This window comes from Episyrphus balteatus, chromosome 4, assembly GCF_945859705.1.
Source record: "Episyrphus balteatus chromosome 4, idEpiBalt1.1, whole genome shotgun sequence".
Taxonomy (NCBI): domain Eukaryota; kingdom Metazoa; phylum Arthropoda; class Insecta; order Diptera; family Syrphidae; genus Episyrphus; species Episyrphus balteatus.
Window position 1 is genome coordinate 59,602,701 of NC_079137.1, and position 27,523 is coordinate 59,630,223.

The window sequence follows — 27,523 nt, forward strand, 5'->3', positions numbered from 1 at the left end:
TCAGGATTCCTTATTCGAACACCATGTTTCAGAGCTAGCGCCAGAGGCGCGGGGTTACGGAAGAGGGAGAATATATTTCCCGTCGTGTCGTGCGTCGAGTCGTCGTTGGCTGGTCGCCTTATCGTCATGAAGTCGTGTCGTATCGTTTCGTCTGTCCAAACCTAAGTTGGAGCTCATACAATCTATCGAGAGCAAAAAGAACATACCTAGAAGAAAAAAAAATCAAAGTCAAGCTCTCCTTAATCGATTGAAAGGAATTTTCTATCCCCTTGGGGGCACGGAAGGGAAGTCGCGTCTGAGGTGGGTAATAATTCTTCAACTGAATTGAGTCGCACTGTACAATTTCAACACGCGAGAGAACAAAACGCCGCCATCAGGCATCTATGACCAATCCATTCAATCTTTCCTCTCCTCTTCTGTGATGCTTCTAGCAAATAGCAGCCAGTACTGGCTCCAAAGTTGTTGTTGTTGTTTTTTTAGTTCTCATTTATAAGTCTCACAGTTCCATCCAGTACACCTCAAGACATAATAGTCAATAGCATAAAACTTGTACAATTTATTATTAAAGAGTGCGAAAAACTCTCAAGTCTTCTCATCATCAGAGCGAGCTAAAAAGTTGGACAACACAGAGCCGGCTGATGGCGGACAAACCTACAAACATACATATTTATCTTCATTTTAATTGCCTTGATGAGCGTAATTAGCGGTAAGTGCCATCACCATACACTATTTTCCTTCCATTGTCGGACGGAACTAAAACGAAGTAAATTGTGTGTGTGTGTGTGTGTGCGTTGTGCACCTTGAGGTTTGTTCGTTTCTTTTATTCATCTAACAACGCGCAGAAGGAAAAACTTTGTATTTATTCTTGTTGTTGGGTCTGTTATTTTTTTTTTTATTTTATTTTTCTTGAGGCTTTCCTTGTCAGCATGGACATCAGTTTGGATTTGCAATGAACAAGCAGTTAGTGTTTTTTTTTTTAGATCCTTTTTGTTAACTATTATCCGTGCTTAGAGTTAGTCGTGATGAAGAAAGGATGCAACCAGGGCTGTCGTTAGTAGTGTTTTAGTAACATTTTACTTTTTTTTGTTAATGAGCTAGTTCAGAAAATAGTTCAACGAAGAATTTAAAAAAATTATCACTCCTACAAGGATTTATGGAAGCGTTAAAGGAGTGTTATAGGTGCAAATAATTTTTCAATTCTCCAAAAACGAAGCATTCTGGACGGAGAGTTGAAAAATTTCAATACTTTCTGGAGTTAGTTAATCAGTCTTATAGATGTAATTTAGCCTTATAGGAGTATTTTTATTGACCTCTGTAGAAAAAGCACTAAAGACATAAAAAAGAAGCATTACTTAACTCTCAATTGTAAAAGAGACAGCACTGATTTTCGATGAGAAAATAATAAGTTAAGACAAGCCAATGAGTGGAGCCAATGAGGTACTTTCAATGCAATTCAAGTGTATTTTTTTTTGTTTGTTGTTTTTTTGTTGTGACAGATGGATTTAAGGATGCTTTTTTTTTGCTGTTCTTCTATATACATTCGTTATGTTGTGGTTGTCATTTTGTGCAAGACATGATTTATTAGAAGTTGGAAATTTGACAGGTGGATGTGTATAGTGGAAAAAGGGCTCTCTCTTCAAATCAACTGATTAAATTTATCATTTTTATTATTATTATTATTATTATTTTTTTTAGTTTTTGTATTTTTATTATATGAAAATATTAATAGTCAGTAAAGAGTTTTGTAAGGGGAGATAAAAGCCATTAATTAAAGTGACAAGTAAAAAGAATGAAAACAAAAATTAAAACAAGAAGATGTTAGTCAGGTTTTTACATTATGACACAAGGGACTAGTTGATATTATAAATTTTGGGTTGATTGTGCTATTGTATTTTTAATGTTTTTGAAAATTAAAGTTAAAAAAATTATTTAAGTTTTTAAAACTTTGTTGAACTGGTACTAAAAGCAAAAACATTATATTTTCTGACTTTTTCTTTGATTTTCAGGACGAAAACTACTACACAGAGAAAAATATGACCCGCTAAAAACTAACAGATTGCCATATTGTTTTACCGTCCATACATTTCATAAGGAAATCTTATTAAAATCAACGATTAATAAGGTTTTTTTAAGGAGATTTCTTATTATTTTTATAGAGAAAATCTTATTAAAATTTGGCTGAAAAGTTGATTTTTTTGCAACTTAGCACTAGAACAAAAATCGCGATCAATATTTTCATGGCTGGTTGGTTCAGGTGGTAAGGTGGGCGACTAATGATTTGAAGTCTCCAGTTCGATTCCCAGCCTGGTCATCGTTTTTTATTTTTTTGCAGATTTTAAAACAATAAGGAAAACCCGATTGTTTTAATAAGGTTTCCTTCTTGGATGAAAACCATAGAGAAATCTTATTGTTTTTGTTCTATTTTATGTGGTCTATTTTTCTCTGTGTACTTTTTTCAAATACCATTTAATTTCATAGAAAAGGTAGAAACTATTTTGTTAACTTCGAGTTTTTGAAAACTAAGTCTTGAGTACCTAGTGCCTATTTTTTCGAAATTTACAAATCAATTTTTTAATGTTTAAAATTTTTGATTAATTTAAAAAAACACTACAATATTTGTTTTTTTTTTTTTTTATTTCTGAAAGTTATTCTTTGAAGAAGAAATCAAATTTTGTACCAATTGTTGTGGCCTCAAGAAAAATTTTCAAAAACAAATTATTTTTCGATTTTTTGAAAATTTTTTTTAAGAACTGATGAATGAATTTCATTGAAACAATGTTTTAATATTTCAATTAATATTTTCATTTGAATGACATACCTACCAAATTTTTTAAACTTTTTGAACTATTTAAAAAAAAAAACGACTCTAACGTTTTTCAGAAAAAAACTTATTTTGGGATTAAAATCATTAAGGAATATATTTTTGCAAGTTCGAACCAAATTTATATATCGTCTATTTTTAGTGTTTTTATTTTTAAATTTCTTAAAAAACGGTTCTTTAAAAAAAAAACTTTGTATACCAAATTTAATAGGTACTATTTTTTTAGTTTTTATTTTTAAATTTCTTAAAAAAATATTTTTTTAATAAATAAAAAAACAAAGTAAACAAAAAATATCACGTATACGCCACAGTGACTTATTTTTTTTTTTACAAAAAGTAAAAACCCATTTCATTGATTTTGGAGATAAATTTTCCTCCACACCTTAAAACACTTACTTGATCCTGCACTCAAACTGACTAAAAGTTCCTGTTTGAATATTAATTTTCATTCAAAAAAAAAAAAAACAAAAATAAGAAAAAGAAAAAGAAAAAAACTATATTTTCCATTTCACTTATAGTAAAACTATAGTCATTAAAAATGCATAGTCATCAACATTGGCAAAGTGCATTATTCAGTAGAAGAGCACTTACCTACTACCTGTGGGTTATTAATTTGTGTGCGCCATTCACATTGTTTCGATTCCATTAAAAGGGATGCCCACTACTATTTTTTACCTTGAGAAGGATTTTTTCTAAAGGGACTCAACTATAGATAGAAATAAATTGTAAAGCAAACATGCAATCGCACTTTCAATTCATTAAATATTGGCCAAATACTACTCATGGTATCCTTCGACCATTTTATAGAAAAATAAAAGTATTTTAAATACGATAGCCTCGAAAAAGTTGATGATGAGACGAAACAAAGAGACAAAAGAGAAGGCAGCGTGAATTCAAATTCACTGGCCATAATAATTATCCATCAGAGTCCCACTGACCCATTATTTATGTATCCCTTGACCGAGTGCGTTTTGCATAACACAACTTGCCCATTAGGAATTCATGCTTCGTCAGCTTTTTAACAGCAGCGAGCAAAGTATAGCCAAAAGCCGCGATAGAACCTATACATAAATTGTGTGTGTTGGAGGCTTTCAGATTGATTGGTTGAGAGCTACCTTTGTCTCCATCATCCTTGGAAGCCCACATATTTTGCCTGGCAGCGCGGAGCGGACTATCAATCGATTGAAAGCTGCTTCCCATTGAAATCGCTCCTATTCGGTTTTTGAAATTTTCCAATCCGTCAATCAGGAGAAAATCATTTGCATTCGAGTTTGGCTGGCACAGACAATCGAGGTGTGGTTCGCATGATGGGATGGATGTGGCTCTGTGAATTTGACTCTGACTCTGGGTTTTGGATGAAGTGATGTGATTCGTGGTAATAGTTGTTGTTCTTTACACTGTTTTCATTGAGTTGTACGAGTTCCCCAGAAATAGAAATAGGAATTTCAATTCACTTACACACTCACACACAGAAAATAATCAATAGCATGTTGTAGTGATTTAATGGAATAATTATATTAATATTCATCAGGAGTACAAAATATCCTTTGCCATCACAGAATTAATGCTGATTAAGGTGCTCCTTGGGCTGTTCTCTTACGTCCTCTGTTCTCCATCAAACATCAAATCTCATTCCAGTGAATGACCAAAAATTTGCATTCGATGTGAGGTGACCGATTAATATTTGATTGATGTGCGTTGAAATTTGATTAATGCCATCAGAAACAGTTGCAAATGCAAATACACACACAAGTAGGAGATTTTATGCTGACATAAATTGAGAGGTGGCAAAGTTATTGGATTATGTTAAATGGGGCACTTAAATGCTTTTGAGAGAAGTTTTGACATTTTCAAAACCCTTTGAAATGGGTTTTATTAAGATAAAGGTATTTCATTATGAATAATGACTCAAAAGCTGATGGAAATTTACTTGAATAGCATGAAAGGTGATGAAATATGACAAAGTTGGGCTGAAATAGGGTGTAGATAAAAATGAATTAAAATTGACAATAATAAGTTAAAAATGTTGAATACACTGCAAAACGAGGAGAAGAGTTGAAAGGAACAAGTGTTGAATTTCTTCAAACGTATAAATACGCAATTTTTATCTAAATGATTTAATTGGATTTGTATGCAAAGTTTTAATTGTTTAAAATACATCAACTAGATTCATAAATTTTGGTTTTTCAATAGATAAATAATGTTACGTATACGTCACAGTGACTGTTTAGTTTGAAAATTAATCATTAAGACTTGAATAATATAACCTCTTTTTAATATATGACAGATTTATAAAATTACGCAAAAACATCTTCATTAAAAATGGCTTAAATACATGGTACGACAAATTTTCAAACAAAATGTTTCTGTTTCTTTTTGAAGTTATACTTCTTATGGGAGGGTGGGTATGAAAATTTACTTTTTGACAAGAATGTCAAAGGGATTATGACGCGATCACCCTGGGTAGCAGGGCTGTCGTTTCACCTTTAGAGTAGGCAGTACTTTAGTATTTAAAAATGCAGTACGCCGCAGTACGGCAAACATAAAACACACAACACGTTGCAAGTTACATGTTTCATGTGGCAAGTTGCATGTGGCAAGTTGTATGTGGCAAGTTGCATGCGGCAAGTTGCGTGTGGCAAGTTGCATGTGGCAAGTTGCGTGTGGCAAGTTGCATGTGGCAAGTTACATGTGGCAAGTTGCATGTGGCAAGTTGCATGTGGCAAGTTGCATGTGGTAATTTCTATGTGGTGAGTTGCCAGGGTTGCAAAAAGCTCACATTTCAGCTCAGCTGACAGCTCAGCTCAAATTTGAGCTAGCTTAACTCATTTGAGCTGAGCTGAAAGTGAGCTGAGCTGAAAATGAGCGCCCCAACTTCCAACGCCTATATCTCGGAATTTTGAAAAAAATGAAAAAAATTTTTTTGATGCCAAAAGGTAGCAGGGACTCTAACCTACATTTGGGTACAACTCTCATCCCTGTAGGTCCACGCGTTCTCAAACCGGGAGAACTTAAAAGTAAAAAAAAAATTAGGCACGATTCTGATAAAATAGGCATGATGTGGCGGTTTAACATGGAAGACGATTTTTTAAAAATCTGATAATGTGCTAAGCGTAGGCCCATGACACAAGCTATCATTTGGCATCACTCCCAAAAATTGCTCTCAAGCGGTTTAGCTTCTAGGAGCGTTCAAAGATTCGGGGATTTTTCGAAAAAAAATTTTGCCCCAACTTTCAAAGGCGATTTTCTCGGAATTTTGAAAAAAATCGAAAAACCGGATTATACCACTATCGGCTAGCTGAGAATATAAGCTTTCATATGGTACCACTCCCCTGTCTCTAGATCAAAGCGTTCCAACGCCTATATAGCGGAATTTTGAAGAAAATGAAAATAAAATTTTTTGATGAGAAAAGGTAGCGGGGACTTTAACCTACATTTGGGTACAATTCCCATCCCTGTAGGTCCACGCGTTCTCAAACCGGGAAAACTTAAAAGTAAAAAAAAAATAGGCACGATTCTGAAAAAATAGGCATGATGTGGCGGTTTAACATGGAAGGCGATTTTTTAAAAATCTGACAATGTGCAAAGCGTAGGCCCATGACACAAGCTATCATTTGGCATCACTCCCAAAAATTGCTCTCAAGCGGTTTAGCTTCTAGGAGCGTTCAAAGATTCGGGGATTTTTCGAAAAAAAATTTTGCCCCAACTTTCAAAGGCGATTTTCTCGGAATTTTGAAAAAAATCGAAAAACCGGATTATACCACTATCGGCTAGCTGAGAATATAAGCTTTCATATGGTACCACTGCCCTGTCTCTAGATCAAAGCGTTCCAACGCCTATATAGCGGAATTTTGAAGAAAATGAAAATAAAATTTTTTGATGAGAAAAGGTAGCGGGGACTTTAACCTACATTTGGGTACAACTCTCATCCCTGTAGGTCCACGCGTTCTCAAACCGGGAGAACTTAAAAGTAAAAAAAAAATTAGGCACGATTCTGATAAAATAGGCATGATGTGGCGGTTTAACATGGAAGACGATTTTTTAAAAATCTGATAATGTGCTAAGCGTAGGCCCATGACACAAGCTATCATTTGGCATCACTCCCAAAAATTGCTCTAAAGCGGTTTAGCTTCCAGGAGCGTTTAAAGATTCGGGGATTTTTCGAAAAAAAAAAATTTACCCCAACTTTAAAACCGATTTTCTCGGAATTTTGAAAAAAGTCGAAAAACCGGATTGTACCGGAATTTTTTTTTTATGATAAAAATAGAAATATTTTACTAAAAAAATAGAAATATATTTATTATCAAAAACACCAAGAGAAAAGATCACGAAAAATTATCTGTCTTATTTATAAAAATATCTATGTGTTAAAATAATTCCATTAATAATTAGAACCAAACATCTTAAGCTATGGTGTTATATCAAAGTTTAAAATATCTTCATATTTCATTATACTTTCCAAATAAAAAGCAATGTATCCTATCACCCATCACAGCTCAGCTCAGCTCACTTTACCTTAGCTCACCCAACAGCTCAGCTCACCCAACAGCTCAGCTCAACCATCAGCTCAGCTCACTTTCAGCTTAGCTCAAATGAGCTGAGCTATGGTACATAGCTCAAAAGTGAGCTAGCTCAAAATTTGAGCTGAGCTGCGAGCTGAGCTGAGCTCACTTTTGAGCTTTTTAGCAACCCTGCAAGTTGCATATTGCTACTACTAGTGCTGAAGCACACACAATCCTCATAAAATTACCATATAGCATATTTTATGCGCAATTTGTTTACTTTCGTTAAGCATATACCGTACGTTCTGAACCGCACAACATGAGTAAATTTCACAGATTATATTGAAAACTACATGGACGCAAGGAGGATGAAAGAATTAATTTATTGTTCATTTGATAAAAATGTAAAAAACGAAGTGTGGATTAATTAATTTAATAATAGAAATTAAAAATATCAAATGAAATTCATTTATATATACTGAATGAGAAGTATAACTTCAGTCGCGTGTACATGTACACACACTCTTTTTTTCATTTAAGAAACGATAAATCCAATGAAAAGTCTTAAAACAAATAATTTTTTAAACTCGAAGTTCTTATATTGAAAGGATTTTGCCAAAATTGGGTTTTTTAATAAAAAAAAATGCAGGAACTTGCTTTTGCTTAAATTTTTAAGACTTTATATATATATAAATTTGGGAAATGTCAGGTAAAAAAAACATAAAATTCGTTTAAAAAAAAATAAAACTAAATTTTAAATCAAATTGCCCTCCAAAACAAGTATGCAGTTTTATTTGATATATAAAGGTGCATTTTTAGAAAAAAAAAAACTTTTCAAAATCGTTAGAGCCGTTTTTTTAAAAATCTTGGCAGCAATTAATTTGCTGCCAAGGAACTTTTTATAGAACGTTTAAGTCCCTACAAGAAAACATCTTGTTAATTTGAAAATATTGAATTTTCAGTGAATTAGAAAATTTTGAAAAATAAAAAATGTTTTCATATTTTTTTTTAACTTTGACCTCGAATATCTTTAGAATGGTTAGATTATTGAAAAAAATTATTAAGACTTTTTTTGTGGAGCAATCTGTTTCCTACAAGAATATGTCATGCGCGTTTGATTATTATAATTTTTCAATTTGTTACAAAATTAAGAACAAAAAACGAATTTTAAAGATTTTCTCGATTTTTGGACCTCAAATATCTACTAAACGGTTAGATAATTAAAAAAAGTGTATTTAACCTTTTTTGTAGAGCGTTCAATTTTCTACAAGAATATGTAAAAAAAATTGGCTAAAAAGTCAATTAATAAAAAAAATATTTTTTTTTTTGGTAGAAGCTTGATGTAAAAATGGAAAATTGAAAAGCGGAGGACTTTCCCATTAAGATAAAGAGCTCATATTTGGTGAGTATATTCTAGAGGTGTCTATCAATCGAGTTTTCGAAGTACCAAATCAAAAAAACGAATTTCCATTTTTTTGACCCACCCTAATGTATATGTATTATTTTCAAGTGTTAATGACTATAATAGTGAAATAACTTTGGAAATATTTCTACTATTAAATTGAAAATTTTTAATAATTATAAAAAATAATTATTATAGCGTACAATTTCAGTGATTTTTCTTATTTTTAAAACAATTTATTTTTATTGGAAGCTTTAAGATTATTTTAAGAATAAATTGTCGAAAAATTTATTTTTTCGCAATTATTTTAAATGGAATCTAATTTTCTATTATTAAGAAAAAATACCAACATAAAAAAAACTAGGAAATAGATAATCGTCAGTATCCTTGAAGAGGTTAAGAAAACATATTTTCAGGGTTTCAAAAAAAAAAAAACAAAACAGGGTTCAAAACCCTAGGTATTTCAACAAAAAATAATGGGTACTACAAAATCGTATTTAAAATTTCAATGTTATTAATTTGTTTGCACATTAGTTCGTAAAAACAAATAACACAACCTGTTTTTACTCTCCGATCTAAGTGGGTCCCGCCATAGGTCAAAAATAAAAAAAGTAAATGTCAATTTTTTTAAATCCAATGATTAAACAACGTTCTACAATCTCCCATCGAACCAAAACCAAAAACAAATTTGACGGTTACCCTTTTTTTCATTTCTTAATAGCCATTCAAAGTCGGTATATAAAAAGAGGTACAGTTTTTTAATCGCTGCAGTTATAAGGTGTGAACTTGCGATACTGATAGCGGGTGTTAAAAATTGTGAACAGTATTAAATTGTTATGGATATTAAACGAGAAGGTTAATACTTTCTAAAAACATAAATTATATTGTTAAATAACATTAAGGCTAATTGTAATGGGGCTCGTTAGCGAAGCAATTTTAACCATTTTTACTTAGCTCAATTTTCATTAAATTAGAGATTTAGTTGGTTTGCCTTCGAGTGCCCTCTACAATTTAAGTTCTCAAATGAAGAATACCGTCCTAGCTTTAGAAATAATAGCGCCGTTTTTTCCCCTTTTTCCCCTTTTCGAGTAATACGATTTTAAATGACGATACACGGAGAAAAAAAAATTACAACGTAAAACTAAAAAAATTCCTTTTTGGCACTATTATTTTTATAAAAGACTGAACTAGAGGGTAAGGGTAAAGTGCTCGACTGACAGGCAGGTCCATTTCCGGCATTAACCATTTTTTTTTTATATTTTCAAAAAAAAAAAATTTTTTACCTTTTTCTATTTTTCTTGAAAATAACCAAAATTTTAAAAAACTGACTTGATGCATTTTTTTGCAATAATAAATCATATAAAATGATAATGCAGGTGTTTCATTAAAAAAAAAATGGTCATTATATTTTTGACCGCACTTTGTATGGGAGGTGACCCACTGTGCATCCGTGCAAAAGTCAGTGCCAATAAATGATCAGCAAAGATCAACTGGTTTCATTATTTAAATTGCATGATTGTTTTCGGGTTAACTGAAAGGGTCACTCTGGTGTATGTGTAACTTTTTGTACTTTTTGTTCCGACACGTCATTAAAAATTGTTTATTTTAAATAAACTTTAATTCGGTAGCCCTCCGTGACACATCAAATGCTCTTAATTTTTTTTTTATGGAACGAAGTTCTAAAAAAATGTCATTTCAGAAATACATTATGGAAAGGCGATATGTATTATTCATTACAATGCAATGTGCTCCCTTCTTTGGTGCAAACTTTAAGTTTTTTTAAATACCTTCAGGTGTTTCTTAAAACAATACTCGTTTATATATCCATTTAAGATAAGTTCAACTTCAATGAATTCAGTCATCAACACAATATTTCTTTGCGGGGGAACATCCTCCACTAAACACTGACAATGTCTGACCCGCATTTCCATTTTCATGTAGTTGAACATTTGAATAAACATTTTCACATTTTCGCATTTAAAAAAAAAATACACATTTAATTGTAATAAATCACTCACCTTGTTTGTCCTCGCAGTGGGTTAATAAACCTTTCTCCTCGTTGACATCACCTGGACATTCAGATGATGATGATGATGTTGACTTCACTAATGATGCCGATGTTGTATTAGTTGTTGTTGTTTTCGGTGTTAATGTTGATTCAAATAATAATGTTGATGATGATGATGATAGTCCTGTTGTTGTTGACGTTGATGACTTTGACGCCTCTGGACCAGCTTGACTTTCACTGTTCGTAGTCGTTTTTGTAGTTGTTTTCACTTTTGATTGAAATTCGTTTAAAGATTTTGCATGTCCACTGCCATCGTCTGGATTATGTTCAACACCTAGGATTATTCTTTCCATTGGTTTTGGTTTAGTTGTCATTGATGATATGGCCATGACAGTGGCAGTGTTGGTGTTGACAGTAGCAACAGCTGCAGTCGAAGTAGGCATTGTTGTTTTACATTCTAATCCATTTGGTTCGGTACGAGCTTCTGTTGGAAGTGATGAAGACTTGTTTAATGATTTTGTTCGAGAGTCCTTCGAATCAATTGGAGTTTTCTTCATAACGTCGATGACTTTGGCTGTGAATTCACGAGGTCTTACTTCGACTTTAGCTTGGGACGATTGTTCAGCATCGGATTTAGATTTTTTCAAAGATAAAGTCTTTTCAGTTTTTGAAGATTCAGGTTTTGATGTTGCAGCTTTTTCTTCTTCCATGCAAACTTGACCTTTTGTGGTTGTTGAAGTTGTTTTCTGAGTTTTTAAAACATCTTCAGCTTTTGGTGGTACAATTTCTTCAGTTTTTGAAGTTTCTTTACTGATCTTCGCTTCAGATTTATCTGATTTATTCTTCACAGCTGAAGATCTGGGAACAGGCAAAGGCAAGACTTCAGCGACCTCTTCAGAAATTATGTTTACCTGAGTATCAGTTATCGAAGGTGAAAGTTTTTCATCAGATACTGATTTAGCAACAGAATCCTGGTTTTGAAGAGGAGTAATTGACTGCAGATCTTCTTCTGGAGTAGTCTTCAAAATATCGCTGGAAGCTGAAGGCAATTTTTCTTCATGGTTTTTAACAGAAGTTATTGACTGAAGATCTTCTTTTGGAGCAGTCTTCGAAATATCGTTGGAAACTGCTGGGTTTTTAACAGGAGTCGTTGTTTGAAGACTTTGTTCAGGAGCCGATTCTGGAATCTCGTTGGTAGCTGAAGGTAATTCTTCTTCCTTTTTCTTCGTAGGTGGTTTCAACTGATCTTTCGAAGAAGCAGTTTTGGAGATAATATTATCACTTTTTGGAAGATCAGTCGATATTTCTTCCATTTTCTCAGATTTTTTCTCAGTAGTTTTTGATTGATCTTTTGGAAGATCACTTGATATTGAAGATGTAGTAAGTTTTGAACTTGATTTACTTGTTTTCTGATCCTGTTTCGGTGGATCACAGTGAATAATATTTTTCCGAAGAACATACAACGGAGCTGGATCGGGATCATTGAAAATTTCTTCAAAACCTTTAGATTCATTTTCTGCTAAATCTGGTGCAGTTTGAATTTCTTCAATTACAACAGTTTCTTTGATTGCTACTGGCTCTTTTTTATCTAAAATAGTATCAATTTCAGAAGATGCCAAGACTGTAGAAATATATTCCTCCAATATAACACTCTGAGATTCAGCAGCTGATTCAACTTCTGAAAATAGCAGATTTTTGTCCAAAACATTAACTTGAACTTCTAAAATTGGTTTCTCAATTTCATTAGGTTTCTTAGCTGCTTCTTTAATAACTTCGAAAGACTTAACTTTTGGCACAGCACCAGTATCAGAACTGGAAAGAGTTTTAGTTCTTTTAGCTGGCTGTGGAGTTTCTGAAGAGGTTTCAATTGCTGTTTCTATCGGATCTTTAGTCTTGATTTTACATTTCTCGAAAGTAATAACTTCTTCAACTTTTTTGATAATTTCTGCCGGTTCACTGATAACCTTCGGAAGTGATTTCACAACTTCTTCTTTTGTTTCAGTAGTACCAGTTTTTTCCGTGATTTCATGAGACTTCACTGTTGATTCATCAGCAGACTCTGAGTTGGAAATAGATTTAGTTCTAGCTGCAGGTTTAGGAGCTTCCTTAGCCTTTACCTTACATTTCTCGAAAGTAATAGTATTCTCAACTTGTTCAACTGGTACTGCTGATTGACTGTCGATCTTCGGAAGTGATTTCTCATCTTCTACGATTTTCGAAATGCTTTCAATAGTGTTAGAAATTTTATCTTTCAGTTTACATTTTTCAAAAACTATTTCGTTCTCAACTTTTTCGATAGTTTCCAATGGTTTTTGAAAGTCTTCATCTATTGTTTTTGTTGGTTCTTCAACTTTCTGTTGAACTTCTTCCTTCACCAAATCTTTATTCACTGTTTCCAAGATTTCTTCAACTGTCTTTTCAAGTATTGGAACTTCTTTCACTTCTTCATCAGGTTTCTTGGTCACTTTTTCACCTTCCAACGACTTTCGGTTCTCAGTACTAACTCCTTCCTTCTTCTTCAGATCCCTGACCAAGTTGATTTCAGCAAAGCCTTCTTGCTTCTCATGTTTACATTCAACAACCTCAATTTGATTGGAATTTTGTTTCGTTCTAATTCCGCTTTCTGATAAACTCAAAATACCAGTAACAATACTTTGCCTATCATCGGACTTATCATCATCACCACCTTTGCCCATTTCAATAAGTCTCGTCTCAGTTTTTACTGTGACGGTTATTCCATCTTTCGGTAGATTCTTCGGTTCCTCAGAAGTTTCCTTTATTGTAGCCTTAATAGCAGCTTGTTCAGATTGACATTCAACTGATTGATGAATATGTTCTTTATCGTCCTTTCTTTCAATGGTTTGTGTACTGGCTATTTTATCACTTTTAAAAGTTTCTTCCATTTCTGCAACTTTTGTGATTTTTTCTTTAACTAAATCAGCAGGAATTTTAACTTCTTCAACTTTTTTAACAGAACTACTAACTTCTTCATTTGATTCACTTTTATTGATAAGACTTATTTGTGGAGTTTCTGGATTATTTCCATCAATTTGTTCAAAACTTTCAATCTTTTTACTTGATTTTACAGTTTTTTGAGTTGTTATCGTTTTGACAGTTTTTGTAATAGTTCGTCCAACTAAAACTTGACTGTCTTCACTTTGATTCATTTCGATTGGTTTAACTTCCGGCGACGACGATGGTGTCAATAGCTCTTCCGAAACACCTTTGCTTACGGAACTATCACGAGTACTAATTTCGTTATCAGTAGAATTTGCGACGTTTACCTGTGGTGGGTGGGATTTTTCAGTGATAAGAGAATTGCTGGTTGTTTCAATGACATTCGTGTCGTCGATTTTAATTTTGCCATTTGTTTTATTCGAATCACATTCTTTAACTTGGGGAATTGTTGCTGTCGACAAATCAATATCAGTTATCTTATCACCTGCATTTTCACTGTCAGTGTTGGTTTTTTGTTGTTGTTTAATATCGTTAACAGAGGCAGGGGTTGTTTTACTATCACTACTCTTGTTATGACTGGTATTGGAAGTTAAAACAGCGTTACTCTTAGGCAATGTGATGATAGCAGCCGAGGAAATAGACTTCGGATTGTTATCATTATCATTTTTTGTGACATTTATTACTTCAGCTTGAATGAAATTAGTTGTTATCTCAGCCGCAGATGGGGGTTTCTTTTGTTTGTTTAAATTCTCTTGTTGATGATGTTGTGATTGTGATTGTAGTTGTTGTTGTTGTTTTGGTTGTTGATGGTTTTGAATGACATCGTTAACAATCACAATGGGTCTGAAAATTAGAAAGATAAAAAAAAAAATTTTGTTTTAAAAAAGTTCAAGTGATTTACTTTTAAAAATAAAGTTCTATAGGTTCTAATTAAAACTTTAAAATTACTTTCAAATTTTGATTCATGAATTATATTCAAGGTCTTTTTAAATAGTATTTCCACTTAAGAAAATTGATACACAAAATAGTTCAATGTTTTTCAATTTCAAATCAGAATAGCTACGTATGTAGAATAAGGGCTTTAAAATTGAAATTAAAAAATATCAAAAACCACAATTTTTTATTTTTAAATTTTTTTATTTTAAATTAAGTCGAAAAATTACTTCACCTTTTGCCTTCCGCAAAAAATGAGATTTTCGCAAGTAGAAGTTTGGCGTTGCCGTTTTTTGCGAAAATTTATACATAACATTCTGGTTAAATGTCCTGAATGGCAGAATTTATTTTACTTTCATTAACAAACAAATTTATTTACTTTTTCAAAAAAAAAAATTGTGGTGTATAATGAACAACCTTTCCACTGACGTTGACTATTTTTTTCAGTGTTTCTAGTTTATTTAATCTAATATAAGAACACCATCAAAAAACTAGAATGGAAACTAACATTCAAATAAAATTTTTGATACTTCGCTGGCTGAGAATTATAAGGGTGTATTTCATACAAAATACAAAAAATGAGTTTTATACACCAAAATTTTCGTAATTTCAACGGCTTTTAGATAAAATTTAAAAAAAAATTAGAAAAAAATTAATGGCGACGGCACATTGTAACATAGAACCTTTTTACTGATTTTTTCAAACAAAAAAATACATTGATTTAAGTTACATAGAACTTTTTTACGCAAATTTTTCAAAATGAAATCTTATGGAAATGATCTTTTTTCTAACTAAAGTAAAAATAAAAGATCTTTTGATGTTTTTGCTGGTATTGAACAACAGGGATGGAGTCGGCTAACTTGATAGTCAATAAATGACAGTCAAAAACGACGTTTTTGCTCCATAATTCGTCGTTTTTGACTATCAACTATCGACTATCAAGTTAGCGGACGGGCTTTTGCTTAGCAGCAAAGAATTTTTGTATCTCGTTCTGTACTCTTTAAACCAAAAAATTTGTACTACCCAACCTTAACTTTTGCAATCATTCATAACCTAGATATTCTTACATCATAATTAAATTAAAATAATGTTCTTTGTGTGCCAAGAATTGGAAGTGATTTTTTGAAAACTTTTTTTTCATAATCGAGGTTGGGAATTTCATAGTTCGTATTAATAAACCAAAAGTTAAAGAAACACTTAGATTCCTTAACTTTAAATAAAAGAAGTCACCTTAGTACCCAAAAAAACAAAAAATTAACTAATTTTTAGTGGTATTTGGAAAATTCAGTATTTTTTGTTTTCAAAGGTCAAGATTTTACTCTTACGTTATTCATCTTTGCAATTATATTAGTTTATTTCTATTAAAAGTTTCATCGAATAAAACTTTTTTCTAACTTGAAGCAAATTTACTTACGTTATACATGGAGACAAATAAGCAACTTAGAATCAAGATGATACTCCTCTAAAATCCAATCCTCTTAAATTAATAAGATTTCTAATAAAAATAAGTAAAATTTGTTTAAACATTTTTAAAATCAAAGTGAACTTCATTTTAATAAAAATTTTCTTCTTAAGAAAATTTAAGTGTAGATACCTGCTAAGATTGAAATGATTTTTCATTAATTTTATGTACTTATTAAAATAAAAAGATTAAACAAACTTTTTGGCATACATTTTGTACCGTAGATGATTGTTTTAAGACGACTGTCTTTCTGGCAAAAAAAGCATGCAAAAATCCGATTGATTTAATACAAATTCTAAATGTTTTTAGCATGTCTTTTTTCTGTGTACCTAATTCAACAAAAGTAGGAATTGTTGTTTTCTATAAATGGAACAACGTGATTTGTGGTATTTTGTTCTGTTATTTAAAATAGATTTTGACTGTTTTGTGCAAAACTTGAATAAAATTAAATTAAATCAAAGCCTATTTCACGATGAAGTCACTTTTTTTCATATAAAATGAATTTATTGCATGTAAGCTCTTTATAACTATAAGGTTCTATGCTGAACATAGAACCTTTTTCAAATTTTTTTACAAATTTTTTCATAAAAAGGTTCTATGTCATTTTTTAAAAATGCTCATAGAATCCTTTTTTGTGGTGAAATTAATGTTTTTTTCATGGTTTTATGATTTTTTTAGGGTCCTTTATAAGATTGCATCAATACTTTACTGCTATGTAACTATTTTATCCAAAAACCAGCCTTAAAAAACTTTGAAATCGATTTTCTCAAAACTAAGGTGAGTTGACATACAACCCTATAATTCTCAGCCAGCGACTTATTTAGTGTCAAAAATTTAATTTTAAAATAAAAAATGCACGATATGTCGAACGAAGTTGCTCTTATGGCAAAAAAAAATATTTATTAGAATACTTTTAAACAAATTTAAGTATTAATTCTATTAGAAATATAAAAAAAAAATATAAAAAGTTTTTAAATTATTTAAACGTACATATAAGCAAAATGCAATTTGATTTATTAATTTTTTTCCTCGTACCTGCGCTAATGCTAAAAGTTGCTTGGAATATTAAAGCTTTTCAAAAATTCATAAAATATTTTTTTAAGAATAAAAAATTAAAAAAAAAAAAACTGAAAATATGTCATAAAATGTGAATTCAACTTAAAAAAATATATCCATAAATGGTTTTGACTCCAAAATAAAGTATGCCATTTAATTTCTTGTGCAACAGACAATTTTCAGAATTTTTTTGAAAATCATTTGAGCGGTTTTTTAAATAGTTTTTTTTTTTAATTTTTTTTTAAACATTTTTCAAACAAAAATTTGGTATGCCATTAAAATTAAAATATTATTTGACATATCGTCGCCCTAGTATTGAAGTGCCGTAATACGCCATTTTTACATTTTTGGGAAATCGCATTTAAATGTTCGGAAGATAATTGCGAAAGAACTAACCGCTAGTATTTTTTGATATTTTAGTATGATATATAATTAAAATGTGTCTTTTATGTACATGTTATTGGACATCTGCAATTCGTTTAGTTTTCAAAATATTTAAATTTTTGTCCAAAATGAGTTTGCCGTTTACGCCATGAAAATCAGAAGTTTATTTTATTCATATACACGTACGTCAAAAAAAAACATAACGTACGTCAAAACAATTCTCAAAATTTTCTTGCATTGCATGAAAAATTTGACGTAAATGCCAAAATTTCTTGTTTTTGTCAAAACAATAGTGAATATCTCGGCAACGAAAAAAGATAGAAAAAAAACGGATAGCAGATTTGAAAAGAGCAACTTCGAAAACATACGACTGCATACCTAGTTCAAAAAATGCAATTTGGCGTATACGGCACTCCAATACTAGGGCGACGATATGAAAAAAAAGTTCCAATGAAATTCAGTCATCATCCATTTTAATAAAATTGATTTTTCAAAAAAAAAAAAAATAAACTTTTTTTAAAAATCAAAAAGAAGTTGTTTATGAGAATGACAGAAACAAGAAAATAGTTGTTGGGAAATACTGTTAATAACGATTTTAAAAATATATTTTTTTTTTTTTTTGAATTTTGTTTCCAAATATGTTTTTTTTTTATTTTTTCTAAATTTAGGGATATTAAAACGTTTTCGTAAAAAAATTTTCGTTAAAATCGGTCCAATATTTTAAAAGTTGGAGCTTAGATATTTTCTAAAGTACAAGTATTTCTTCAAATCGAAATCGAAAAAAAAACTTTTTTTACATGTTGCTCATGTATGTAGGGTAGAAGGGGGAGGATTTGCCAGGATTTAGGAAAATTGACTTAACGCAAGGTTTTTACGTTTCTTTTAATTTTTTTATATCTGATATTATTATTGACTTTATTATCTTCACTTAAATATTTTTTTCATCTTGATATATTAATTATTTCTATTTTTAATAATTTATTCAAAAAAATGAAAAGTGATGTGGCAAAGCCTCCCCAGGTGGGAGGCTTTGCCACGGGGGTGGGGAAGGATTGCCAGTTACCTAAATATCAAAGTTAATACAAATAAAAACCAATAATCATAAACAAAACTTCTTTTTAGCTGAAAATACGAAGAAGGGACTGATTTTAAAGGATTCTGCCATCCTCGTTTGAGGAAGCTTGCTTCTGGGAAATGTACCCCATGGGGTGCATTTGCCAGAGCAAAACCAACCCAAAAACGAATGGCAAATGCACCCCACAAGCTAATCTTTCAAAAATTTACTTATAACTTTTTTATAAGTTAAACAGTAAAAAAATCGCTTCTACACAGCATAGTACACATAATTTTGAAAAGATATTTGTATCAAAAAGTAATTTAACACGACAAATACCTACAATTTACGACGGTTATGTTCCTTCATATTTTGGTTCTCAACATCAAAAAACTAACACAAGCGTTTAATTTTTTTCGTGTCCAGCCAAAAGCTGTCAAACTTTGTGCAAAGTTTTCAATCATAAATGTGCAACAGAAAATGATTTTTCGGTATTTAATATTCTGTTGGTTTGGAAAAAAACCTGGACTGGCAAAGGTACCCCACTGGCAAATGCTCCCCCTTCTACCCTACTGTTGTACATAGTCTGAAAAATTTGTTGCTAAAGACTTTCCTGTATTTTTTTGGCTTTTACAGATCTTCATTTTTTTTTTTAATTTAATAGGTACCTACACCAACTTGAAGAATTATGTAAAACCTGTGCCTAAGAATTTTTATAAGACCTACTAATTGAGAAAAAGTTGACAAGTATTTTATTATACTTAACTAATGTTTATTTCAAAATATTACTTAAAAAAAAATTGGAAAATAATTCCGGTTAAAGCGTTATCACTTATCAGTAACAAGTTGTTAAAATTTTACGGTCCTATTTTTTTTTTTTTTTTTTTGAGATTTTTTTTTTAATTTTTAAGCCCTTTAGGAATCCAAAACAGACAAAATTTGTTCAAGGAGCATTTAATTTAAATTAAAAAAAATGCATAATCAACTTTATCTGGTTTGGCTTATTTATTAATTAAATTCCACAACAAACAATACTGATAACAAAAATTCATTCAACTTGTATCAACACGGTGTTATTATAATTGGTTATATCAAAGTTTATTTAAATTTAGGTAGGTATATAAACACTTTAGGTCTTATGATTAAGACAAGCATTTTTTTTTTTTTTTTTGTTAATTTTTACTTTTGAAACAAATAGGACTGAGCAACTTCTGAGTTTGTAAAAATAAAAAATTCTTTTTATTAAAGAAAATCAATGTTGATTTTTACACACTAAAGCTTTGAAAATATTCATAGTTTAATCCGTCTCGAAAATAAATTATTTTTAGAAAAAAGTCGATGATATTTTACGAAGATTTCCAAAAACTACGGACCTTTATGGAGTAAAATAAACGACTTAACGAAAAATAAATGTTCAAATAAATTCGAAAACAATCAATCGATTCGGGGTGTATTTATATACACTGACTTTAAGGGTAAATTCTATCTGCGTGGAAATTTAAACATTCTTCAGCATATTTGGCTTCACCATTTAAATTATAAAACCCTACAATTATTTCATAAATAAATCACCTAGCCTAGATGAATGAACAAAAAAAAAAGTTAATTGAAATTGTTTTCGAATTCACTAATTTCGGTGATTTTTTTTTGTATGGCTTCGTTGCCTTAACTTAATAAAAATGTAAAAACAGGCTTTATAGAGTTATCATTGGTTAAAAATTGAAATAACATTTTTGAACAAAAAAAAAAAAAAAACTAAAACTCACCCATTCGAAACTTGTTGTAATTCCAACGAAGAAAATTCCTCCTCCACCTCTCCAATAGTCGGCAGCATATTCGAATGCCAATACATATTGAAATAAGCCTCTGATGGCCCCGGCCCATTTACCAACTCAGGAGGTCCCAATTTCTCTCCATCTTCTATTTCATATTCCTTCTCATCTCCACATTCATCGTCATCATCACTACTTCCACTTGAACTTGACGAATAATAAGTATCAGCTTGTTGCTGTTCCGCCGAAATTTTAATACACTTTTTTACTATAACCGGGCTTTCCGGGTTCTTCTCGTAGTTTTTTGAATTCTCAATAATTTTTTGTGGTGATGATGGTTCTTCTTCTTTCCTTTGACTTGAGGGACTATTTTTTCGTACCAAATCAAACAAACTTGGCATAACTGATTCCTCATTGCCATTCACATCGGTAAAAGGATTTTTCTCCTTTTCCAACTGACTACTTTCGTAAGTTTGAATTTTGAACTTGATTTCACGATTTTGTGGTGGTGAAGCTGTCTTCAGTGGAGGTGAAGGTGATTGTTTAAAAGTCTGCATTGTCGGTGTGGGCGGAGTCACGGGAATCATGGTGGGTTCAAGATTATTGACAATTAATTGAGTGGTATTACTTAAAGAGGTTACTGGACTTCCAGCTTGATGAAGCTTCGGAATTTGTGTCTTTGCTAAAGATTGTACCCTCTCTGGAGGCTTGGGCTTAGGTCCCTTAACTTTGGTTGGAGAACCTGCCTCGGAAGTCGGGGATTGATTCAAAACTGGAATCAAAGTCCTTTCGGGAGATTTCAAAAGCAATGGACTTTCTCTCGCCTTGGAATCTGCCGAATTCGATCGCTGAAGGGAGGGCTTCACCGGGCTTGTAGCCTTTAAAATAGGCAGGTTTGTGGGACGTTGATCTTTAGGACGATATGAAGTCAGCTTAAGATCGGTTTCTGACTTTTGTTTCTGGACCATTGTTCGTGGTTTAATAAGAATAGTCTCGATTTTAGGTGGAGATTCCATTTCTAACGACTTTCTTGAAGACAGTACAATGGGAATTTTAGATTTCCCAGTTTTTCCATCTTCCGAAGAAGGCTTTTCGATAGCAAGATTTTCCTGGGAACTCTTGACCTCAGACTCAAGGAATCGTTCACATTGTTTCCTCAAATCAGAGGTACTCCTTGAATATTGATTCAACTTGAGTTCACTTTCGGTCTTTGAACGTTCCATTGCCGATCCTTTCGGTGAAGATGATCCAAAGACAGCTGCAATAGCTTTAGGGATCTTTGTTATCAATTTGTTATCTTCCGATTTTACAGGAGACTCGGCAGATTCCTGAACTTCCATTTTCATTCCATTGAACTTTCTCGGCGTTGGAATTATCGAACGCTTTTTCGGTTCAACTATGGCCGTTTGTCTAGGTCTAGGCTTTGGAGTTGGAATACCATTTTTATCAACTCCATCTGTAGAATCTTTAGGCTTGAGTTCGACATTTTCATAAACATTTAACTTTTCAACTTTTAAATCGATATTTTCGTAGTTGTTTGTAGGGGGCGCTGGTGCAGCTGTCGATAACTTCTTTGCCGGATCTTCATTTTTGACAGCAGCTTCACCAATTTTAAATTCTTGTTCGAGCATTGTAAAAGGTTTCAAGACCTTTGCCAAGTCGGCCTTATTCATTACAGAATTTCCATTCATGCTGGAAAAGCTGGACAGATCTGTTTCGGATGAATAATTCGAACTAATCGAAAATTTATCGATAACAGTGGATATTGTTGAAATTGTACTAGCGGTATCATCACTTTCTGAGCCGGCAGCTTTCAGATTGTTCTCATCAGAGAAGAGATTTATATAATATTCAGCATCTGGTGGTGGAGTGAATGGCTTTTCATCAACTGTGTTGGCAACTTTGCCATCTTTAATCTGCCTCCGTTTGACGAGTTTTCTTGGTGGAACTGGCGGTGGAGGTGGGGGACTCATTTTTGTACTTCTAGACTCTTCTTCACCGCTACCATCGCCCCCTGTCGGCAATTGACCGAAACCATTTCGAACAACCAGCTTAATGGCAACATTGTCTTTTAAACATCGCACACAATCGATGCGGGTCATTTCACAAACGGCTTTGCCATCGATTGATACAATTTCATCGCCTTCACGGAGGTTGCCCCAACTTGATTCGACCCGGGAAGCAGGGCTGTCTTTGGCACAGGATTGTATAAACAAACGCTGTACTTTTTCACTGCTCCGAGTGCCTCCTTGGAATTTCAAACCGAATCCCAAACGTTCACCGGGTAATCGATAAACTAGCACAGTTTCGATATCAGATTCGATATTATTATTATTATTGTTATTATTTTCATGTAATCGATTAATGTTATCGGTTGCAGCATTTGTATGTATAACAGATGTGGTTTGTGTCAAAGATGGCGCATCGTTTATTGATAAAACTGTTATAAATGATGAATCTTGAATGGAGTTATTACGTTTGACTACTTGATGGTGTCCTGGGTGGTTTGTGTCTTTGTTAGATGTCGGATCGTCGACTTCAACCACTGTTATATAGTCATCCATGTTGTATTGTGGTTTGTGTCAACAATAAATTGAACGAAAGTTTTTTTTATTGTTGATGGTGTTTGACTTCGGTTAAAATGGTATTTGTCTACATCGGTGACAGGTGGCACTGCAAAAAATAGAGAGAATTTTGATTAGAAGAAATTCAGCTGACAGTTGGGTTTAAATATGAATTCAAAATGTGAAGTTAAAAAATAGAGAGAATTTTGATTAGAAGAAATTCAGCTGACAGTTGGGTTTAAATATGAATTCAAAATGTGAAGTTAAAAGGCTTAAGTACCTTATGTTTCTTGTAAAATAAAGAGTTCTAGTACAAGAGTTTTCAAAGTGTGATAAGAGTTGAAGAAATAAAATGTCCTTGTGAAGTAAAAATTCTTCAATTAGTGATGAGACAACGTAAAATAAAGAGTCTTTATGCAAAAAAAGAAGCTTCAATAAGTGCTTCGAGAAAAAAATCTTCATGAAGTTTAAACACTTCAAAGAATGATGAGACTTCGTAAATTAAAAAGTCTTAATGGAGTGAAGAGACTTCGATATGTGATGAGAATTCGAAAAAAAGTTAATTAACTTCAATGAGAGATAAGACTTCGTGAAATAAATAGTCTTCATGCAGTCACGAGGCTTCAAAGAGTGATTGAGAGACTTTGTGAACTAAAAAGTTAAGAGAAGAGACTTCTAAGGCTGATAGAACTGCGTGAAATAGATGTTAAGAGGATTCAAAATCAAGATGTGATAAGACTTCGTGAAATAAAAAGTCTTCATTTTTAAAGGAGCTTAAATAAGGAATATGACTAAGAGCCAATTTTTCAAGCTTCTAATAAACAGTCAGTTAACTGTTCGATGAATGAAGTTATTAGGCTCATAAACAATCAGATAAAAACATTGAATTTTTCAATCAAGAATAATTTATTCTACAGAATAACAAAAAAAATTGTCAAATTCAAAAATATTTAAAATTAAACGTCATTTTTATTCATGATTGTTTTTGTTTTCTTGTGTTCCACTGTATTTTTTTCAAAATTCTTTCAAAACAGCTTTGACAACTGACACAATATTTTTGTTGAGATTATTCCCTAGAATAATTTTTATTCGTTTCTGAAAGAAGCAGATAGTTTTATTCTTAGGAATAAGCTATATCTGCCTGTTGAAAAATTGATTTGTTCTCTATCCTTAGGAATAAGTACTAACTGACTGTTTAACTGACTATTGAAAAATTGGCCCTAAGTAAAATAAAGTAAAAGTATTCATGAAGGCTTCAAAAATGATGAGTCTTCGTGAAATAGAATGCCTTCATGAACTTCAAAGCCTTCAATGAATGATGAAACTTCATTGAATAAAAAGTCTTCATGAAAAGGCTTGAAGAAAAGTTTTGAAGAATATTATAAGCTTCGAATGATAAGTTTTTTTTTTTTTTAAAGTCATCATGGACCAAAATACCTTTAAAGATCGATGTGAACTTTTTAATTCACGAAGTCTTTTCATGCCTTGAAGAACATTTGCTTCATGATGACTTTGTATTTCAAGAAGTCCCTTCACTCTTAAAAATTTTTGACTTCAAGAACACTTTAAAGATCCTTTGAAATTTGCACCATTTTCTTGTAAATTTGATAGTAGGAAATCACAAAATTAACATTTTTACTACTTATTTTTTGTACGGTCTTCAAAAACGCATCAAACACTGTTAAACACTTTCCTAAAAAGGTTTATTTAGTTAACAATTTTTGTTTCCGCGAGACTTCAAATTTCAGTCATTAAAAATCTTATAAACGAAAATTTAATACGAATTAGTAATTAAAGTAATTTAGAGCTATAGAGTTGAAGAAAACATAATTTAAACAGGCCAAAATAAAATAGCTTTCGGATCGTTTTGTAAAACCTTTTGCTTTACTTTTTTTGAATTCTCACGAAAGCACCGATAATTTCCGCTTTTCTTTGGAAATTGTGTAACGCATTTTGAACGAATGCTTCCCACCTACTTGAGCAAAAGAGCTTGAGTAGCTTAGTAGTATAGTAAATGTACTAGATTATCTACTCATGACATACCACTCCCAATAGGGGCCATAAGCTGCGTTCATTTGGCGGTGGAAGACTACTTATGAGTACAAATCTAATACAACAACATCATACCCATTCTTATCTACTCGAGACGAAGATCATGTTTAAATTTTAGTACTAGATCTTCAAATCATGTTCTCATGAGAATAGTAGACTATACTACGTCTATCACCTCGAAAGGAAGCGGCTAATGAAAGCACCTAAAGCTATACGTCTATATATCCACCAAACATAAATCTAGATTAAAGAAAGGAGATTCAAAATGGTGTTTTAACCAGCATTAGATGTACAAAAATCAGATTGTACATAATTCCAATACCTGGATGAACAGAAATCCTACTTATTGTGTATTTTCAGTTATGTAAACTGATTCTTTCACTGTCTTAAACCTCTATTTAATTTATTTAACACAAAAAGTATAATTCGCGAAACCGTGAGAAAATTATGAAACAAATTTTGACATTTTTATTCTTAAGTTGTCAAAAAAAATGAGTGCCTTCAGCATTTAGTGGAGATTTATTCTAAATCTTATTTTGAGGAGTTTTATATTTGTATGATAAATCACGTGATTTGGAGGATATTTTTCATAAATCAACCTAGATCTAGATTTAGGGGTCGGTGGAAATGGGGCATAATATACATGAAGGAATCAGTATAAGCTAATATTTAGTTCTGTTCTATAACCTTTTTGAAGAAAATAAAAGTTTCACTATCTCTAGTAGGTACCTATATACCATTGTTATCTCTTTCTTCTACAATTTCCTCGAAAATGATTTTTTTTTTTTCAAGATTTTTGGCAACAATTTTATAAAAATTCACTAGTATATTTGACTAAGTTTTAGCAAAATCCTTAACATAAAAAAAAAACAAATACTGCAAAACGAAACACCGTTGATTCATTCTTTTTGCACTTATTTAACATATATTACACTCTTCCTTGTTATTCATATGAGATATTAAATTCTTTTCAAACCGGCTTCAAAGAAAAAAAAGAAAAACAACTCTTGGAATTTGAAACACTTGTTGTTCAATACCAGCTTCTTTACGCCTTTTTTCAAATATTTGTCCTCCACCTAAGATTGACGCAAAAAAAAAAGAACGAAGTTACAAATTGTCGACATAAATTCAACTCACTGCAGTTGCACACATAACATGTACTTCAGACTTATCCAGCGGGTGAAAACGTGAAACTTTACCAATCAGAAGCAAATACCTTTCTGGTCAATACAAAATATAATACAAACCCAATTATTTATTATAAATACTCTTTAAGCTAAAAGAAACCCCTTTATTACCATCATTTTTCACCCCCACTTTACTTCAAACTGGTCCACCAAGTCACAAGCAATATGAGCACAAAAGTTGTTAATAAACATAACATAACCACAAATTCAAAAACAAAAATAAAAATAAAAAAACAACGGTAACAGGTTTGTTTTTGTATGGTGTTCATACAGCGTGCACATTTTTATTTTTTTGCACACCATGCTGCTGGCTCAAAATATGCTGATGACAGATCGACAAGGTAAAACTTGTTAGCCTTTAAGTCAAAACACTGTTAACAGTCGCGAGGTGGTAAAGTAAAACGGACTGAATATTTAAAGTGAATAAATAAATATCTAAGTGAATTCAGGTTTACTGCATTTTTTATAAATTTTGTTACATTTAATTTTAAAACTTCTTTTGCGCTTGACTACTAACGCCCTGTCAGACTAAATAATGTTAATATCTATTGGCAACAATTATAGTTAAACTGACATGCCAACGAGTTTTAATTTTTATATGAAGGACTGCTTTATAGGAGTTTAATAACATTTCAGAGAAAATAAGATAATTGTTTAGGAAAACAAAGAAAAGAAATTCCAAAACAAATCGTTCACAGGGCATTCGTTCAAACTTCATTAGGTGTATTAAAGTGGTCCACCGGAAGTATTTTAAACTGTTTTCCCGAAGAAATCAAACAAAATAAACAGAAGTTAAACTTTGTGCGATTTTTCACGAATTTCATAATTCAACCCTGTACTTTAAATGTTGAAAGAGGAAATGTTTTCACTAGTTCATAAATTCACAAGTACAATACACAAGAAAGTAAGCGAACGGATCTAATTTGCAGTTTCCTTTAAGGTCGATTCACAATCACATTGACAACAAACAACTTACCAAATTAACTGTAATTTTAGACGCGTTCCCTTAAAGGTGGTTAACTACTCATGAGTCATGAGTTTACTAGAAATTTTCAGTTGAAAGAACTTTTACTCGGGCAGAAGAAAAGAGCATGAGTAGATGTGTAGCAGTAGTAAATATACTAGATCTTTTTCTCATGGGAAGATTAGTCAGGGTTTACATTCGACGATTTTTCTAACAACCTTAACGAGGACAAAGCTTTCAGAGGAATGAAATCTCATGTCATGTGTCATTAGAAAAATCGTCGAATATAAACCCTCGGTTTACCAGGCCTCCAATGGAATTCGGGTAAAACGGCGGGTGTCATGAGTAGTACTACCGGCTGCGGAAAAGCAGCTGCTATGCATTTTGCTGTGAATGGTCTCAAG

The 27,523-nt window shown here is 31.9% G+C and overlaps 1 protein-coding gene across 1 annotated transcript in view; it reads right to left on the reverse strand.

Moving 5' to 3' along the window:
- LOC129919561 (mucin-17) overlaps positions 1-22,985 on the reverse strand; it is a 270,017-nt gene extending 247,032 nt beyond the window's left edge. The window contains exons 1-2 of the mRNA XM_056000482.1: positions 20,347-22,985; positions 10,744-14,534 (exon numbers count right to left, since the gene is read on the reverse strand). Of these exons, the coding sequence (XP_055856457.1) occupies positions 10,744-14,534; positions 20,347-22,916 (6,361 nt within the window). The 5' untranslated portion in view covers positions 22,917-22,985. The remainder of the gene's footprint in view (positions 1-10,743; positions 14,535-20,346) is intronic.
- Between the last annotated feature and the right edge of the window lie 4,538 nt (positions 22,986-27,523).